The sequence below is a fragment of the Nannospalax galili genome, unplaced genomic scaffold, assembly GCF_000622305.1.
Source record: "Nannospalax galili isolate Female #2095 unplaced genomic scaffold, S.galili_v1.0 scaffold543, whole genome shotgun sequence".
In the NCBI taxonomy this organism is placed as follows: domain Eukaryota; kingdom Metazoa; phylum Chordata; class Mammalia; order Rodentia; family Spalacidae; genus Nannospalax; species Nannospalax galili.
Window position 1 is genome coordinate 3,406,993 of NW_008352270.1, and position 20,777 is coordinate 3,427,769.

Here is a 20,777-nt window from a genome sequence, read left to right on the forward strand (position 1 = left end):
GCCACTTAGGCCTTATGCCTTGAAGTTTCCATAAACTCCCAAATCAGTGCCATGACTGAGGAGTAAGTATTCACACACATCAGGGGGCATTTTAGACCCAGACTATAACGGATACACTAATTTAAGCCCAGCCAGAGAGTCAGGAATTGGAGGATATGTATACTCTGCAGTGCTATATAGAGATGGGAATAGGGAAAAAAAAAAAAAAAAAAAAAAAGAGTACAGGGCTGGACAGAGGAAAGAAAGGTAGGATCTGAAGAAAGTTCATTTTTGGAAGGTAAAAAGTTTTGTTTGTTGGGAGTGGGGTTGACATATGTTCACTCGAGCTCAGTGTATTATTTCCTAATGGTAATTCTTCTTTAAACTGTTGACATTTTGGGCTGGGGAGGTGGCTCAGTTTTTAAGGAATTGCTACACAAGCATGAGGAATGAAGTTTGGATCCCTAGAAACCCACATGAATGCTGGATGTGTGGCAGCCTATTTGTAATTCCAGACAGAGGACAGAGATTATAAGAACTAGCCATACTGGTGGATTCTGGGTTTGATTGAGAGACCCTTCCTCAATGAGTAAGTGGAAGAGCAATTGAGGATAAGTCCCAGTATCAGCCTCAGAACTCCATATCCATGTACACATGAAAAACTGAAATGAGAAAAAAATGGAAAAGTGGATAAAATACATATTACATAGAATTTACTATCTTAATTTTTTTTGGTTTTGACTTGGTTACTTGCTTGTTTGTTTTGAGACAAGATTTCATTATGTAGCTCTAGCTGACCTGGACCTCACTGTGTAAACCAGACAGATCTAGAACTCCCAGAGATCCATACTTCTTCCTCTGACTCCTGAGTACTGGGATTAAAGGCATGTGCCACCATTCCCACCCAGCTTCACCAACCTAAGTGTCGAAAGTATATGCATAATACTGCACAATCATCCATAACTCTAGTTCCAGGGGATCTGACACCCTTTTCTGACCTCCACAGGCATTGTATGACATGGGTGCTCTTACATATGTGCAAGCAAAACACTCATATTTACAAAACTAAATAAAGCAAAGAAAAATTTAAGTTATAGAATTCTACAAAAGGAAGCAAGTCTGGGGCTGGAGAGATGGCTCTTGCAGAGGACCCAGGTTCAATTTCTAGCACCCATATGGCAGCTAACAATTGTCCTAGCTCCAGTTTCAAGGGAATCCGACACCTCTTCTGACCTCCACAGGCATTGCACAACACGGGTACCCTTACACACATGCACATAAAGTAAAAATAATAAGTAAAATATTTTTTTAAAAAAGAAAGGAAGTCAGAGTTTACATTTTTTTGTAAGCTGGCAAAGAAATCTTGGCAAGAACTTACAATCCTTAAATCACGCAAAGGTGTCACATTTCTTCCGATAAGAATATTCTTGAACATTTTATAAAATGATTTTTATGAAGGAATATTTTATTAAGTTGATAGCTTTACTCATAAAATCTAACTTTTCTTTTGAAAATATGTGATGAAGTCAGATATAACATGTGGCTTGATACTTGGAACATGATCATTTTTATATTTTTTAATGCTATTAAATTTTAATGCTATTTCAGGTTTGAGTTATAAATTATATTTGTTCTTGATTCATATTTATTTTAATTAACTTTTTTGGTACTTTTGAGACAGTGTCTCCCTGTAGCCCCAGCTGGCCTGGATTAATTACTTTTGTAAAAAAGAATTGTTGGTGTATGTGGCAGAGACAATAAAGGTAAAATTTGGAGGGGTAAAATTTGGAGCAATCTTTCCAAGATAATCATGACTGTAAGAGCAAAAATTTTCTCAGTGCTGAGTTTTTCATGAAAGAATAAGAATCTTGATAGGAATCCAATCTAAGCACAGCTGCAGTAAAGCTGCAGATTTGTTTTGGGGGAAGAATTATACAAATGTGCGTGGGAATTCAAAGTAAATGAATATTTTCCCAAGAGTATCTCATCATCTGTCCCAGATGAAGTTAACTGTACAGCAGAGTTGAGATTTTCAATGTGTGCTGAGTATATGTCACTTTCTCAGATACCTCCTCTGACCCTCCAGCCGGCAGAGCACCACCCAGACTACTGCACCATCCTTGGCTCTGCGCTCTTCCTGAGCTCACTGAAGCTGCTTTGTTTCTTTGACTGTTGCTCATTTTTGCTTCTGCGAGATGAGGGACTTTTTCTCTCATGATCCCCCACTTTCTCTGTAATATTTAGGACTTGAAAATGAAGAAAAAAAGCAAGTTCATACATTTCCAAAATAATCTATAACATTGGAGCAGTCTTGGGAACTATTGGGTAATGTTTATGTTCATTTCCAAGAAATCATAGGATTTTTGTTAAGATAATACCGCTATATTTACATATATGTGTTTCTTTTGTACATAACAGGTTCTTAGAAAAACATCTAGTACATGGTAAATGCTCTATAAATGCTCTTCTATTACACGGGGTTTCAGAAAATTATTCCTGTTTGTTCTTATAATCTGATGCATGTGTTATTTGACCCTTAGTCCTTACCTAAGATATGATCATAGCTATATCTTCTTTCATTTTCAGAAATACATGGGGACAAAATCAAAGATTTTAATGTCAAGGATATTTCCTGTTAGCGCATAAGTTAAGGGCCAAAAGTGAAACAGGAATCCTGAATTTGTGCATTTGTTGAGAAATTTTTTCATTTATCTTTTGGATACTTGATATGATAGAACAAAAAGACATGGGAGAAGTTATAAAATCTTCCAGGCTAGTCCGTGAAGTGGTTTAGTAACTTCGTTTTAGTTTATAAGTTTTACTGCTGGTCAAAGGACACATTTGAAAAGTGAAACTACTTTGTTCCTCTTTGTTTAAAATTTCATTAATTTTGTTAGAAAAAGCACATAATCCAGAAAAGAGGCAGTGGGCCAAACCCTAAGGGGGTCATTGTCACTTACGCTTCCTGTACATGAGGAAGAGTTGTCACATGGTTGCAGAAAGAATAACATTTTATTAAAATAAGTGCCCAGGTTAGAAGAAAGCACTTTCTGTAGTATAGACTGATAGTTCTAATGTGAGGCCAGCTATTTATTTCTTTGCAATAGCAGGAATTGTGGGATAAGATGAGATTTATTTTCTGTAAAACCATCTGCTGGTGATTCAGCTGGCTGATTTCCAGCATAAGAGTGGACTGTCCTTAACATGTGGTTTAGCTCAAGTAATTGCACGCACTAATTATATTCTAGGTCTCCTTCCTCCCCACCTCCCTCTCTGAAACCTAATGTAAGTAAACTAGATTTGGGGATGGTTGTGCAGAGCACTATGTCATAGTTCCGTTATAATGCTATTGTCTATCTCAAAGTTTCATTATAATTATTAGCATCACTCAGACCTCTCTTGCCATCATTCCTTAATTTGAATTGCATTTAACTACAATCAACTTTTTAAAATTACTTTTAAAATTTAACAAATAATGAATTTCCCTATGGCATTTTTGTATGTACTTTGCTTTCATTGATCCTCTTCCTCCACCAACCCTCCCCATGCCCTTCCTCTTTGTGCACCCCTCCAGCCTCCATTCCACACTTTTTTTCATATACTCTATTACCCCCTTTTTTACTCCTCCCCACATGACCCACCACCCATTGCCTTTCTAGTCTCATGACTTACACACACACATATACAAAAATTAAAATCTAGGATCCTGGACTGGAGAGATGGCTCAGAGGTTAAGAACACTGGTTGTTCTTGCAGAAGACCCGGGTTCGAATCCCAGCACTCACATGGCAGCTAACAACTGTCCGTAACTTCAGGCCCAGGGGATCGGAGAGCCTCTTCTGTCATCCACGGGCATTGCATGACACAGGTGCACTTACCTACATGCAGGCAATACACGCATACACATAAAATAAAAATAGATAAATAAATAAATAAAATTTAAGATCCTTATATGAGAGAATGTGGTATTTTTTTCTGAGTCTGAGTTATTTTTCTTTACTAATTCCCTGTTATTTTTATATTCCTGTGAATATCTTAATTTCATTTTTCTTTATAGATGACTGGTATATACATATACGTCATATTTTCTCTATCCATTCATCTATTAGTAGATCTAGTTCTTACCCTGGCTAATTGTTAATAATGCAGCAATAAATGTGGATGTACAGATATCTCTGGTGTAGGACTTAGAGTACTCCGAATATATACCTAGGAGTGTTATAACTGACCCATATGGTAGTTTTATTTTTAGCATTTGGACAGCCTCCACACCAGCTAGTGGCTACCCTAGTTTACACTCCCACCAGCACTGAATTAAGGGTTCCCCTTTCCCCACATCCTCACCAATATTTGTTGTCATTTGTTCTCTTGATGATAGTCATTCTAACTGGAGTGAGATATCTCAAAAATAGTTTTAATTTGCATTTCTTTGATGACTAAAGATGCTAACACTTTAAAAATACTTATTGGCTATTTTCCTTTGTTTTGAAAACTTTCTGTTCATTAATTCATTTGCTGATTGGCAGGTATTTTTTAGATTAACCTCTTGTCCCAGATATAACTGACGAAGATGTTCCTCCCAATTATGTAGGCTGTCTCTTCATTCTGCTAATAGTTTCCTTCATTGAGTGGAATCGAGTGTTTTAATTTCATGTAATCCTATTGCCAGTTCTTGCTGTTATGTTAGGATACTATTAGAATCCTTGAAGAGAGTCTTTCATGGGAAGGGAATCGCTCAGTTGATAGTGTTTGCCTAATGCACTGGAAGACCTGGGTTTGATCCCTAGCACCACACGTGGCAGTGCATGTCTATCAACTCAGCTCTTTGGAAGTAGGAGCAGGAGGATCAGAAGTTCAAGGTCCTTCTCAGCTACAGAGCAGTTTGACTTGAGTAGGTCATACCCATTTCTTCTAGGTTTTCCAAGTTTTGAGATACAAGTTTTCTAAATATCCACTAATAATTCTCTCAATTTCATTGGAGTCTATTGTAACAACTTTTTTGTTGCAGACTTTACTAATTTTGATCTTCTCTGGTTAGTTTGGCTAGGGCATTTGGCAAGCTTATTCATCTTTTCAAGGAAACCAACTCTTAATTAATTCTATATATTGTTCTTGTAGTCTCTATGCATTTTTATTTCTTCCCTAATCTTTACTATTTTCTGTCATCTGCAGTTGGGCTTGACTGCCTCTTATTTTCTATAATGTTGAGATGTGCTACTAGGTTATTTACAGTCTGTTGGGTTTTTTGTTTTGTTTTTTATTTTGATTTGTTTTAACATGAATACTTACAGCTATAGGTGTTCCTCTTAGAAATGCTTTAGCAGCATCCCAGATGTTCTGGTAGATTGTGTATCATTTCCATTTGATTCTCAAAACAACCAACATCTTTAGCATAAATAAACATAAAAGGCAGAATTACAGTGTTAAAATGTACAGTGTGAAGCTGTGTGTTCTACATAACTGCAGAGGGAGTTTTGTTTCTTTTTCTCTACAAAATTCAAAGCTTAGTATTAGAATGTTATTCACATTAGATGCGGAAATGAACTGATCCCACAGGAGAGCCTTTTTAAAAAACTAATTATGGCTCTAGGAACGTGGAAATGTAACTGATGCTGGGTAGTGTTTACTTGTGTTTGGCTTCCAAATGTTTGAACTTTAAACTTTTGTCAAATAACTGCTGAAGAACAAAGCCCCAGGTGACAAGGAGATAAACTATAAGAGATCTACTGAAGAGGAGCCCTTAGGATTTAATGGTGGGATTTACTTATTAGCAAAAGGTGATTAATTTCTTACCTCCTGCCCCCCTAGAGATTTCCAGGGTATCTTCACCTCAGGACTTGTAGCGGGTTCATAACTGCTCATTCATTTATTAAATATAGCCTGTGTGGTAGGTTGTGTTGGATTCCCAGCAGAGAGAGGGAGGAAGATTGTCATCCAATTATAGTGAGTGAAATGTTGGTCTAGGCCTGGGGACAGAGATGAAGAAACATCTGTTTCTACCTTCTGTGACTTGGGTGATACCATCTCACATCCTTATTCCAAAGTGGAATAAAAACAGCTTCCTGTTTGCTCTAACATCTAACTAGCCAGCATTCTCTTCAGGACTGAGTTTCCTGAAGCAAAATACTTTGGTTGGTTTGCCTTTGCCTTTGTATCCCTAGTTATTCATCCCAGGATTTGGTAGGTCTCTCAGTGGGTATGTGTGTGTCCATATTTAAGTATATCATGTGTTATTTCAGTACATGGAATCTTTGTATAGCATTTAAATTTGATTAAACATGTCCATCTCCTCAACATCAACTCTCTTGGTTTTTGAAATTTATAGTATAGTATTTTCTATAGTCACATTATGCAGTAGCACAGTGGGGCTTCTTGCTTCTGTGTAACTATAAGTTAGCACAATTGATCAGCCTCTCTTCATCTCCCAGCTTTTCCCAGATTTCTGGTAACCATCATTGTACTTTAAACTTCCATGGAATCAAGTTTTTCAGAGTGCACATAGCAGTATATTTTGTAATACTTACTTTTCTGTTTTTGGCTTATTTCACTTAACCTGATAATCTCCATTTCTATTCACATTATCATGAATGACAGGACTTCATACTCTGTTGTTGGATGGTGTTCTCTTTGTATACCATATTGCCCTTAGCCATTCGTGAGTGTGTGGACACAAGTTGTTTGTTTCCTGGCTGTTGTCGATAGTGCTGCAGTGTGCATAGGAATGCAAATGTTTCTTGCATGGATCTTGCCTCCTTTGTATATGTGAGTGAGATTGCTGCATTGTGTGGTAGTTGTACTTTTAATATTTTGAAGACCTCTGTACTGTTTTCCATAATGACTCCACCAATGTACATTCCACTTGCAGTTCTTCCTGGCACTTGATACCTTTCAGGGGGTTTTGACAGTAACTGTTCTTTACTGGATTGAGGTGATAGGTCATTTTGGTTTTGACTTGCATTTCTATGGTGGCAACTGTTGGCTACTTGCCTTCTTTTAAGAAACAGATATTTAGGTATGTTGCCCATTTATAAGTTGGAGTTATATGTAATATGTCTTGGTGTGGGTCTCTGAATTGATCCCACTTGAAGTTTGTTGAGATTCTTAGATTATTTGGATAGTTGTGTGACTATCGGTAAGGTTTTTCCACTTTTTCTTAACTATGAAAAATCTTAGTTTATGACTAAATCCATCTGTTTATTATAACTTTTGCTGTTTTTGCTGTTTGTAGTCAGCAAAGTTTTCTCCATCAACTCTGCAGTCAGCCAGTGATGTTATAAAACTGCTTTGAAATGCATAGTTCAGGAATATAAACACTGTCAGTTCTTGCGAAGCTGCTTAGGCCCATGATGTTGGGCAGCCTTTGTAGTAGCCCCTCATTAATCAGAAACAGCAATCAGAACATGTAATCTGATGTTGAGACTACTAGATCCCTTTTATCTACTGAGTCCAGAAGCTACATCAGGAATACAGGAGTGTCTCCAGGCTGTTTGCTCTGGGCACTGGGTCAGTGGATGGGGAAAGAATGATGATAGGTGCTGCCATGGGAAAGTTTGACGTTCACTAACCCCTTGTACCTACCTACCAGAATTCCAAAATACAGTTGCTGTCAGTTGCATCTTAAGAGTGTGTGTGTGTGTGTGTGTGTGTGTGTGTGTGTTAGCGTGTTAGCAGTCTCACTTTGAAAATATAAAGGACTAAGAATTTTTAAAAATATTTTATTTATTATTTTTATTTTGTGTGTATTGCCTGAACGTAGGTAAGTGCGTTGCCCACAGAGGACAGAAGAGACTGTCAGATCTCCTAGAACTGGAGTTACAGACAGTTGTTAGCTGCCATATGGGTGCTGGGATTCGAACCTGGGTCTCCTGCAAGAACAGCCAGTGCTCTTAACTGCTGTGCTATCTCTCCAGCCCCTAAAGGACTAAGAATTTAACTTGGAAAGTCTGTTCTAAAATCCACATCTTCTTGAAAATAATTCAGAAACTGGAAAGAATATGACTACTTTCACATCTGATTAAGATCTTGATCATACTTTGTATAAATTACAAACCTAAAACCATTTGCCACCATTTTGAGACACCTCAGTTGGAGCATCTGCTTTGGCACCTCTGGAAACAACCAAGTTTCCTTTTTATTTGTGTGTGGTTAGTAGTGCTTAGAAAAAGAGAACCTACTTTGCTGGAGAGGTGGCTTAGTGGATAAAGCACTTGTCACACAAGTACTCCATACAACTAGAGTTTCGATCCCCAGAACTGATAGGGAGTAGGCAATGATCCACCTGTAATCCCAAAGTTCAGGAGGTAGAGAAAAGGGGTCCCTGGAGCACTCTCTCTATTAGACCTATATGGATTGGTAAAGTCTGGGTTCAGGAAGAGTCCCTACTTCAGTAAATAGAGAGCCATCAAGGAAGACACATGACATCAAGCTCTGGCATTCACACACACTAGTACCACAAACATGCAAACATACTACACACATACACACATAATAAAGAAAAATAGTACCAGAGGGAATGCCAGAAAAGCTTCTTAGGGAAAGATGTCTTAGAGGAAAACAGAGACTGTAGCTTTGTGTTTATATTATGTTCCCACACAGAAGAGAAGCTATTTAGTGGACTCAAGGTCATTTCCTTGGCCCAAAAAAGAATTAAATTCCCCATATTATTTTTGTTTTACAGAATATATGTGTTCTCTAACTTTTAAGCTTCATTAAAAGCCAAAATTTGATTTGTAAAGAGCCGTTAAACTGTATTATTTTATGTAATTGTAATGTCTAAATGCAATTATATCTTTTTATCAAAGTATATATTACATAACTATAATTATGTTTCATGCTCTCTAAACCCATAAAGAATTGTTAAGGGGTTTTTTATAGCATATGAATGGTTCTTATCTGTAACTGTGGTTTTACTACATTAAGAAGTTGTTCCTGTTGTCCGTATTTGGCTCCTGTATTTTAGTTGTGCTGAACATGTCTTACTGTGGTGTCCTTTTCTTTTTTTTTAAATCTTTTTGAGATGGTCTCCCTGTAGTCACAGCTGGCCTGACACTTACTATGTAGACCAGGCTGACCTCGATCTCACAGAGATCCACCAGCCTCTGCCTCCCAAGTGCTGGGATTAAAGGTGTGCTGGGCACACCCGCCTTGTAGTGTTCTTTTTGTTCCTTGAAAAAGTATGTAATTATTGACCTACTTATTATGCAGTGTTTTTAAAATGTAAATGCAGTATGCAAATTATACAATATGTTTAGAAAGAAGATTTTCCTTTGGTGAAGTGCTGATTCTCAACTCACTTGGCTAGGAAGAATGCATTCTGAAGCAGTGGGGAGAAAAAAAAAAAAAAAACAGCTTTATAAAAAGTATCTAAAAGACTAAGAACATCTTCATTGAATAGGTGGGTAACTTAATCCACATAAATTGACCATATCAATTAAATAGGATGAGAAGGTAATGAGACTTGTTTTAGCTTTACACAAAATTATTTGCTTGTTTTTTGTTCCATGTATGTGTAGATGACTTACACAACGTACAACATTTAGGATTTTTGCCATAATATTGCGCAGTATTTGCTGAACCATCTCTCCAGCTCCCCATAAGGATATTATTAAAACTCAGTCTATAGGTCCCTGGGAGTCCCTGCAATCCTTTCAAAGGTCCATGGGATCAACATGTTCAGTGCTATCAAAGGATTTTTGCCCCTTTGGCAGCCCTGCCATTTGAGTTAATGATACAAAGCAGTGGCAGTAAACTTACTAGTCAGTGGCACAGATGAAGGCAGTGGCAGCCGCCTATACTAGCTGTAGTCATCAGTGTTGTGCGCATGCACCTAAAACAGTAAGACCCACTAGCTTCACCTAAGAATATCTGACAGAGTGGTAAAAAATGAATTATGTTAGATCTTGACCTTTAAGCCACATCTTTCCAATACTCTGCATGACTAGCTGAGTGCACATATGGACTGCTTGGCTGTGTGCCAGACTGTCATGGCTGCCCCCAGAACATGAATTGTGGGAGCTGCAAGCTGAACTAGGCACTTAGTTTCATAAAACACCACTTATACTTCAAATAGTGATGGACAGGTTTGTTGAGTAGAGCTGGGTATTTGTCAAAGTGAGCCTCAAGGAAAAGTGACTGGATTTTTTCTTTTTTTGAGCTACCAAGAGAAAATTAGAACTTGAGATAATGATTCTGCCCTTTAGAGCTTAACAGCTTCCTAATATTTAGAGACTTTTCTGTTGAGATGGGTGGTGATATTAATGAATGTGTTTTAAAATAGTGTAAATGAAATATGCAAGCATTTGGAAGATCCACATAATTCTGGAAGCCATTATTTTCCGAAAGACCAATGTATGATGTTACAAAATCCCATCAGGGTAGAAGATGAATTTGTGCTTAACAGTGTGTGAAAGGTTCTTTGATGCACAGCTTCCATATTGCATGTGATTAAAAAAAAAACAAAAAACTATCACTTGTATAGTTTTGGTGTAGTAGCTAAGAAAACGCCACACAAATATTTGAAAGGACTATTAAAATGAATCCTTTCTCTGACTGTATGAATCCAAGTTTTCTTTATATATTTCCAATTGAAAAATTGTAGTAATTAATGCAAGATAGGAATATTTTTATTAAGCCAACAATTAAAAAATAACCAACATTTTAAGTAGTGCTATTTTTCTCACTATTTGGATTTTATAAAACAACTTTTTCTACAAGTGTTAGTAATTTTAAATTTAAATGCTTAGCTACTGTTATTCTGAATAAATTAATACTAGTTTTTCAGATCTTCCCTAACCCATGTAAACAAATACTCTTAAGGATCCATTAAAAAAATGTTAGAGGGTCCCAAGAAACAGATGTTTAAGAATTGCTACCCTAGGAAAAAAATGTATTAAGAAAATTAAGTGGTGGCTCACACCTGTAATCCCAGCACTCAGGAGACGGAAGCAAGCAAATTGATCCAAAGTCAAGGCTACCCTGGTCTACTTTGCAAGTTCCAGGGAGAACATGGAGAAGGAAAAGGAGGAGAGAATTGAAATGGAAGAGGAAAGAGGAAGGAATTAGAACTTTATATTGCTCAAATTGCTTTCAGTAAATCTATACTTGATAGACAAAGAAGCAATTTCTTTGGCTTCCACAGTTATTTCTTAAGTAGATAGCAGATACACTGTTTTATCTGCCTTTCTCAAAAGGTTCATAGGCAAGACATTTATTTGTAAGTATTACTATTTTGTAATGTTAACATACTTCATGAACATTTACTTGGAAATTATAGACCTTTATAAGCTAGTCTAAAGCCTTTTAGAGTGTAATAAAAGTTTACTAGTTGACCATCTACTTATTTACCTTAATCCTTCCCTTTCTAACTAGACTCTAGTAGACTTTGGACTTACAACACTGATGAAAATGTGGTATATATCAGGTGTAAATGTTGATGAATGCAGTTCTGGTTTTAGACCTATTTATGGGACTTGTGACTAGATGCTAAAGCTAAGAGTTTCTAATGTTTGTTTTTCTTTGCATCTGCAGGATAATGTAGCTTTGCCAAAGATTCAGAAGCTAAGCAGAAATGAGCTTAACATCCTGGTTTTTGGTGAGCAGTGGAGGCACTCGCCACAGGCTGCCACGAGAAATGATTTTTGTTGGAAGAGATGACTGTGAGCTAATGCTGCAGGTAACTCCATCAGCCTTCTCTGTTTCTTGCAACTCGTCTTAGACTAGGTGTCAAATGCTGAATACTCCTTTAGAGAACCACAGTATTCAGAGTTAAGATTTTTGGATCTCTTAATACTAGTGTCATTTTAATTTTTATCCTTGTATCATCTATAAATAAGTTTTATGTTTTGAGGATTATATTTTGAAAAATGAAGGCTTAGAGTAGAGAAGCTCATTCTCTCTTGTGAGGAGGAAGTTTCACTTGCCTGTGAGTCCATATGTGAAGGCCAGAAGTTCACCTGGCCTTCAAGTATCTTCCTCTGTAACTCTCCATGTTATTTTTGAGACAAAGTCTAACTGAACTTGGAGCTTGCTATTTTGGTTAGAATAGATGGGATCTCCTTAACCCTGCCTCACTATGGCCCAGCTTTTATGTGAGTGCTGGGGGATGCAAACTCAGGTCCTTATGCTTACACAGGAAGCACTTTCCTCATCCTGCCATTTCCTAACCCTGAGATATTTATTCTTGACTAAGAAGCTTCAAATTGCCAGTGTTGTGGCACATATCTTTAATCCCAGCTATTGGGAAGCAGGGGCAGAGGGATCTCTATGGATTCGATGCCAGCCTGGTTTGTATAGTGAGTTCCAGGCCAGCCAAGGCTACATAGTAAGACCCTGTCTCAAAAAAACAAAAAGCTTCCAATTAGGCATTTTAAAAGACTCATGGCTTGGTCTGCGTAGTAAGTTCCAGGCCAGCTGGGCTATAGGGGAGACCCTGTCTCAAAAAAACAAAAAAGACATGAATAATTTTTTAAAATTACTATAGCATGGAGTAATACTAATTGTAATCCTACATACTTCAGGGATATTGAACTTAGTTTCACTGATACTTTTTCTTTATTTATAGGTTATGTATATGAGTGTTTCCTCTGCATGTATGTAAGTGTACCACGTGTATGCAGTACACACAGAGGCCAGAAGAGGATATCAGATTCCCCCGGAACTGGGGTTAGGGACAGTTTTTTGTTGCAATGTGGGTGCTGGGAACCAAACCCAGGTCCTTTGCAAGAGCTGCCAGTGCTTTTAACTCCTGAGCCATCGCTCCAGGTCCACTGATTTTTTTTTTAAGAGATAATCATTGTGATTATCTACCATAGTTTGGGAGTTTAAGAATAATTAAAGATTGCTGATAATTTTTAAAATACAGTTTTGGTTTATATTTAGGCTATACAACATAATTGAGTATGATTCATATAGATAATAAGGCTACAATAATCAAGCAAAATCACATGTCCATCACTTCATATAGTTATATATTTTTTATTTTGTGATAAGAGCAGTAGATAATTCATTTAGTATGACCCCATAACAGTACAGTTTTATAATCTTCATGTCCTTCATTACATCTCTATACTTGTTTTTTCTCATTATCTACTCTCGTGTGTCTTCTGACCTGCATCTAACTTGTGGTAACTGCTGTTCCCAGTGTGTTTGTCTCTGTATCTCTATTTTCCCTTTTTTTTTTTTTTCAAGACAAGGTCTCACCATGTTCCCCTAGTTAGCTTGAAATCTGCCTGTCCTTTTGTTTCTTGATTCTGGAGTGCTTGATTATAGGTATGCACGACAATACACAGTGCTGTTATTTTTCTTTTTAAAAAAGATTATTCCACATAAAAGTGAGGTCATGCAGTTTTTGTCTTTGTGTGTCTGGTTTGTTTTAAGTAGCATGTCTTCCGGGGTCATCATCCATATTGTGGAAGATGGTGAAACCTTGTTCTCTTTTAAGATATACTAACTATTCCATTATATATATGTACTGCAACTTATTTTAACCCATTCCTTTATCAGTAGGCTCTTAAATTGTTTCTTATTTTGGTTTTTGCAAATAATGGGGCAGTATTCATGGGAGTTTAGGTATTTCTCTGAGGATTTCACTTTTTTTTTGTCTAGAAGAATGAGTACTGGATAATTTCAGTAGTTCTCTTTTCTTTAGAGACGCCCATACTATTTTCTGCATAGCTACATAAATCTACATTCCCTTCATCATGGTAACAAGTTCCTTCTCTTCCATCCTCTTGCCACCATTCATCCTTGGCCTTTTTAATAATAGCTACTCTAATAATGGATGTGAAGTGGCTTTTCTTTGTGGTTTATTTACATTTTGTCATTCTTGCTATTTTCTGGGACAAGGTCTTGCACTGTAGCAGCCCATGCTGGCTTTGAACTTATGATCCTTCTCCAGGCTCTCTAGTGCCGAAATAACAGATAGTGTCCCACCACACGTAGCTTCTCAATAGTGGTTTTAATTTGCCTTTCCTTGATGATTGATGTTTTTCATATATATATATATATACATATATGTAAGCGTTTTTAATAAATTTATATATTAATTTCTTTTCAGATGTATAGTTTGAAAACATTTTCCTGATCTGTAGGCTGCTATTTAATTTTTTTTCTTTATTACGCAGAGCATTTTAGTTTGATGTCCTGATTTTTTTCATATGTTGTGTGAAAATTGATTGCCTAGCACTAAGTAGACAGTGACTGAAAAGTCTTCATTCTGACTGCAAGCTCAAGGTGACATCTTGACATAGTAGATGTTGTCATGGTGGGAATACGCGTGCAAGAGATCACCTGATGAGATGTTAGAAAAAAAACTGTCTTTTTTGTTTCTTTTTTAAAAATACTATTTTTTAATGTGTATGAGTGTATTGCCTGCATGTATGTAAATGCACCTGTGTTGTGTAGTGCCAGCAGAAGTCTGATTCCCTGGAACTGGAGTTACAGACAGTTGTTAGCCCCATGTGTGTGCTAGGAATCTAACCTGGGTCATCTGCAAGAGTAGCCAGTGTTCGTAACTGCTGAGCCATCTCTCCAGCTCCTTGGTTTTTTTTTTTTTTAAGAGTCGTTATTTTTTAATGTGTATGAGTGATTTGCCTGCATGTATGTGTGTATGTGTACATATTGTGTGTGTGCTTAGTGCCCAGGGATGCCAGAAGAGGGCAACAGATCTTGAACCTAGAACTGGAACTAGAGTTATAAGAGATTGTTGGCCACCATGTGGGTGCTGAGAACCAAACCTGGGTCCTCTGTAAGAACAGCAAGTGCTCTTATAACCACTGAGCCACCTCTCCAGCCTCCAATGATGCTATTTTGTAAATACCCAGCTCATGGGAAGTAATAGGAGAACTACCTAATCCTTTCTCAGAGCAATGCCTTCAATGTCCCAGTCACCTCTTTCTAGTCTCTCTCCCCCTTTCTCACTGCCACAGTGAGGACCAAGCTTGTAACACAGGAGCCCTTGGGAGGCACATTCATACCATTTGTAAACCCTCATACTGCATATACTTGAAAGCTCACTGTTCTTACAGTATCTGTACAGCTAAAACTTAGACTAGGTCAGCTATTTGGTGGGGCTCTACTGTGTCTTATTACTCTAAGAACTGAACTTAGTACTTTATTAGTTTAAGCAGAGCAAAAATTAGCTAGGTATGGTATGTATGCATAATCCTAGCAATTGGAAAACTAAAGCAGAAGGATCACTGGGAGTTTGAGGCTAGCCCAGACTATAGCAAGTTCTAAACTTGCCTGGGTTAACTGGTTTAACTATAATTCCAGCAATTGGAAAACTAAAGTAGAAGGATCACTGGGAGTTTGAGGCTAGCCCGGACTATAGCAATTTCTGAGCTTGCCTGGATTAACTCTTTTTGACCTTGTGTCAAAAATAAAGAAAAGGAAGGGAAGGAGAAGAGGCAAGAGCAGATAGCAAAAAATTTAAAATAGAATGAACGTAAGAAATTAAAGTATTTTTTAGTGTTTTATGCTAGTACCTAGAAAATTAAACATTGTAGTTGTAATATGCCACAATAGATGAGTTTTCAGGTAGACCATGAAGTGTTAGTAGTACTGCTATTTGAAGAACTTTTAATTATGAAATTAATAATTTGTTCTAAAAGATATCCAGAATCCATGTTTTTAAAGTCAGGCATGGGGGCTAGAGAGATGGCTCAGAGGTTAAGAACACTAACCGCTCTTGCGGAGGACCTGGGTTTGATTCCCAGCATCCACATGGCAACTAACAACGGTCCATAACTCCAGTTCCAGGGTATCCGACACTGTCTTCTGACCTCCACAGGCATTGCACAACACAGGTACACTTTCATACATGCAGGTAATAAATACGCTCATACATACAAAAAAAAGAAAAGAAAGAAAGAAAAGCCAGGCATGATGCTACGTGCTTGTGCTCCCAGCACTGGGTAGGCAGACAGGTGAATCCCTGGGGCTGGCCAAGCAGCTGAGCCTCCTTGGCAAGTTTTAGCCAGTGAGAGTCCATCTCATAACAAAAAAAATGAGAGTATCTGAGGAAGGACATCTAGGGTTGACCTCTGGCCTACACACACATATACATACACTTGTCCATGACGTATACCTGCACACAGATGAACACACAAACACATGTATACACACAAAGGAAAAATATTTAGGTATCAGAGAAAACTAAAACTAAAATATATTTCAAGAATAATATGCATATTTGGTGAATTTGTAAGTTTTGTTGATAGATTGAGGAAACGTGCTTTTTTTTTTCCTACTGGCACTTAGCATAATAGAGTGGTGCATTCTGAAAGGAAAGTATAACACTTTTAATATGGAGTGGTAGGCCAATTGGGGAAAGGGATTTTAATTTTAAAATTTAGTAATATTTATGTGAGGTATCATTTGAACTAGGATTCACATTTGATTGTTGTTTTGACCAGTTGCCGACCTTATTTTATTTCTCTGTCCAGGAGTTAGATTGTATTTACTTTTTGCTGTAGTTGCAGTATCAGAGACTGGCATTTTCTCTAGTGTCCTTGTTTTTCTCTCTGTTTGAATTTCCCTAGAGATTCCTTCTTACAGAACCTGCGCTTTGCAGTTCTTCTGTTGTAATGCCTTCTGTTCACTTCTGTTAAAATCCACTTGATGTGGTAAGGCTTCTGCAGAAGAGATGTGTCCTGTAGCACTGTGATTACTTTTCATATTTTCCTTGCAGTTCTGTCTTCACAAGTACTAATTACTTCTTAAGTTTTTGTTTTTGTTTTCTCTCACTCCCCTTAGTGAGATAAGAGGCTTCAGTTGAATAATAACCATTCTCCTGTGTCTAGTAGGGTCTGATCAAATAGTTGTTTCCTAGAGCTCAGTCTTTTGCTCAGGTGAACAGAATATTCTAGATCTGTTTTCCTTTTACCTTGCTGGAGGCACAGGATGTTTTGCATGAGAGGCATGTGGGGCTTCCAGACACAAAGCTCCTAAAGGGCTTTACTAGTCCTTACTCAAGTCTCCAGCAATTAATCACATAAACGTCTAAGTTTTCCTGCCAGTTGATGGGTCCAGTAGTGATTTCTGCACCTGGCATTCTGTGTTTCTGCCTATGTTTCACTGAGGTAGTTTGCCCTCTGATAAAACTGAGATGAGATTTTGATATTTTGTTTGCTCAACATACGTGTTGTCCTAGAAACCAAGTCACCTCTTTCTCCCAATTTTTGACAGCACTTTTGCTTCTTATATACCAAGGTTTGCATATTGCTCTGTAATGAGTGGTAATTGAATTCATTCAGCAGTTGAGTTCATTCAGTGTTTCTTCTTTCCTGTGATTGCATGGTACTCCTTTTCCACAGTTTTCACGGGCTTATAATTTACAGGTGCTTCCGTTTTTAAACAGCTCATGGAATGAGCAAGCGAGTGAGCTCGAGAGAGAGAGAAGGGAAGCAAGTATAAAGGGGACTTAAAAGCAGATTTTTAAAACCACATAGTCCCAGTATAATTCCTTTTGACTCTTTTCTTTCTAGAGCATGTCCTAAAATCCAGTTTTAGAATTCACATTTTAAGTGAAGATAATTTTGTTAAGAAACATATTACAGTACGTCCCCTTTTGTATTAATCTTTGAGTTCTTTCTGCAATTTGTGTTGTAATTTTTAGTATTAGAAGGAGAAAATACAGCAAGGTAAAATTTTCATAGCAACATGTATAAAACCACATAACTTGATAATTGACTTGATTTCTATGTGAGTTTCAAATTTTTTAAAGTATTTAATTTGGGGCTGGAGAGATGGCTCGGTAGTTAAGAGCACTGGCTGCTCTTGCAGAGGATCCTGGTTCAGTTCCCAGCACCCACATGGCAGCTAATAACACTCATATGGTGGCTAACAACAGTCAGTAACTCCAGTTCAAGGGGATCTCACATCCTCTTCTGGTCTCCATGGCCATTGCACACACACAGTACACTATATTACATAAATGCAGGCAAATTACTCATAAAGTACAAATAGAATTTAAAATAATGGTTAATGAAAAAATATATAATTTGATACATTTAACAAAGTCAGCTAATTTAAATTCTCTCCAAATTAAAAATACAAGCTTAATGAAAAGAATTATTTTGAATAGTTGGCTTCTTTCCTGTTTAGGAAACTTATGTTGTATCATAATTCAGTTTAAAATCTCATTTAATCTTTTTTTATATCCCTGTATTTATCAACTATTCTATTATTATTATTTATAATGAAAAATGCTTTTGTTACTCTTCTAGTTTTTGGCATATTAACTTTAAATTTTTTCCTTTAGTCTCGTAGTGTGGATAAGCAGCATGCTGTAATCAATTATGATACATCTGTGGATGAACATTTGGTGAAAGATTTAGGCAGCCTTAATGGGGTAAGTTCACAACTGTGCTTTTTATGGTTATTTAAATATTTGTTATTAAAAAGACAATTACATTCCTTCTTTGTTTTCTGTTCCCACATTTCCTATTTCTTTAGTTTGTATTTAACTTTTTTTTTTTTTTTTTGATTTTTTTGAGAAAAGGTCTCCCTGTAGCACCAGCTGTCCTGGAACTCACTATGTAGACCAGGCTGGCCTTGAACTCACAGAGATCCGCCTGCCTCTGCCTCCCAAGTGTTGGGACTACAGGCTTGCACCACCACTCCTGGCTTGTATTTAACTTTTAAATGCTGATGAAGTACATACAGCACTTTGAGACTATATAATAAAATATTAAAGAAGATGCTAAGCAATACATATTCAGAGGAATTAAGAAAGGCCTTTACTGATATGATGTGTAATAAAGATTTCTTTAAGGAGACAAACCCTAAGCGTGACCTCACTGTGTGACTGCAGGTTATACATGGGAAAATAATAAAAAGCCTTAACAGGAAGAAGGTGAAAAAAACACTTTTGGGCATAGACAAATATGGATTCATTTTTAGAAAACAAAGATGGAAACATAGGTCTGGTGCCAGATACTGGAGGACCTCCTATGTTTTCTAGGGTTGGAAAAATGGGGGAAAGCCCAGCCCTTTAACAAACGTAAGACTTAATCTAAATACTAGTGTTCATTCATGTTTCTTTGACTTTGCTTTTTAGATATTTTTGTGTAACTGCAGTGGAGTTTTTTTATATCTATCTGATCTTTCTGTTTGGCAGCATAAAAATAGCCACAAATACAAGAGAGTACTGATGTACCAAATTATTCCAATTTATTTTTTAATGGGTCTTCTAACAGGCAAATATACTATTATTGATGTATGTACTGTTGAAATTCTTAAAATAAATGTAACAAACTAATTGTATTCTGACTGCATCAGAATGCTGCTACTTTGGAAAATAAGCATTAAACATTATATGAAAAACATACGCTGAAAAAAACTTTTCAGTTATGAGTTTACCTACTACTAAAAAAGTTTTGTGTTGATTCTTTGAACTTTTAAAGGCTATTCTGTTGATCCTGTTTGAGTGTTGTTTCTTATAGCACATGAAATTAAGTCAACATTCTTCAGGTTTGTACTAAAATTCCTCATATGCGACATGAGCCATTTTTTACAGATTCATGCTCTGTCACACCCATGGCACACCTCCAGAACTGTATTCCTTCTTTTCCACCTCCTCCAAGGACTTGTCCAGATAGGGACAGCTGCCTTTAACCTACTTATTCTCCCATCCCTTTGTCATTCTGAAAGGTTTTCTGATTTTAAAAATGAGACTCAAATTCAGCATCCTGAAGGAATCAGAAGGAAGGTCTTTGTATTTAGGGACATAAACTGGCTAATGTTAACATGCTGAAAGGATTTATTTAATAACCACATGATTAGAAGAAGCATTTTATTACCGCTTTAACATATTCAGTAACACATTCCAGAGCAAGGATACATTTTTAAAAGTGGCTGTAAATTTTTAGGTTCACAGTCATACAATATTGAACTCAGTATAAACCTTGTAAGACATAAAATTGATTGACTTTTTACCCTTTAAAGAAGATCTCCATTTCATTTTAAAATATGCTGTTTCCTGCATTTTTAATGCTACTAACACTTAGATATTTGCACGTCTTTAATCCCTATGTATCTGATTATTACTAGTCACAGTCGGTTACACTTGGATCCTTAGTACCTGAGTATGGATATAAAGTCATCAGGTAGATTTCACTGGTAAAATCTACCTCTACTATTTAACATGTAGTACATTTTTATGCTTCCTCCTCAAATGTTTTTTTAATTTGTTGGTTTTTTTTGTATGTATATCATACAGAACATCCCGCACAATCTTATTCATCTATATACCCACTTCCCAAATGGCACCCTCCCATAGCCTCCCCCCCCCCACACTGGAGCCCATATACTCTGTCATCCCTGTTACTGTCCACAGGGTTGTCGGCAACCCCAGCCATTCCCCAATGCTTGACTGTCTGCAGAATCTAGTCAACCTATCTAGAGAGCCTTGTTTTAGGAAGATCAGCTGTTCCTCATCTAGCAGCAATCAGTTCCATGTGGATCCTGGGAATCAAACCCGGGTGCAAGAACAGCCAGTGATCTTAACTGCTGAGCCATCTCTCCAGTCCCACACATGGACTCTTAAAGAAATAATCAAAGTAGGCAGAAATTTGGTTATACTTTCCTTTTGGCTGTTTAAGACCCTGCAATTGGCCCAGATAAACCAATTTATTTTTACTCTTAAGGTCGTTTGAGGACTGTTCCTCAGGGGTCACATGGGCTTGGGAGGAGCCCCTGGCTCCTTTCTTTTTCCAGTTCCGCCTATGTGAGGATAAGTCAAAGGTCCTGCTCAACCATGGTTGGCTTCGCTTGGAAGCATGGAGGAAATGATTCCTCTG

General features: G+C 37.2%; 1 protein-coding gene across 8 annotated transcripts in view; it reads left to right on the plus strand.

The window, feature by feature from the left end:
- Cep170 (centrosomal protein 170) overlaps nucleotides 1-20,777 on the plus strand; it is a 167,526-nt gene that overhangs the window by 13,664 nt on the left and 133,085 nt on the right. For all 8 annotated transcript variants that reach the window (XM_008849171.2, XM_008849172.2, XM_029554100.1 and 5 more), the window contains exons 2-3: nucleotides 11,506-11,650; nucleotides 18,239-18,328. In XM_008849171.2, the coding sequence (XP_008847393.1) occupies nucleotides 11,546-11,650; nucleotides 18,239-18,328 (195 nt within the window). In that variant the 5' untranslated portion in view covers nucleotides 11,506-11,545. The remainder of the gene's footprint in view (nucleotides 1-11,505; nucleotides 11,651-18,238; nucleotides 18,329-20,777) is intronic.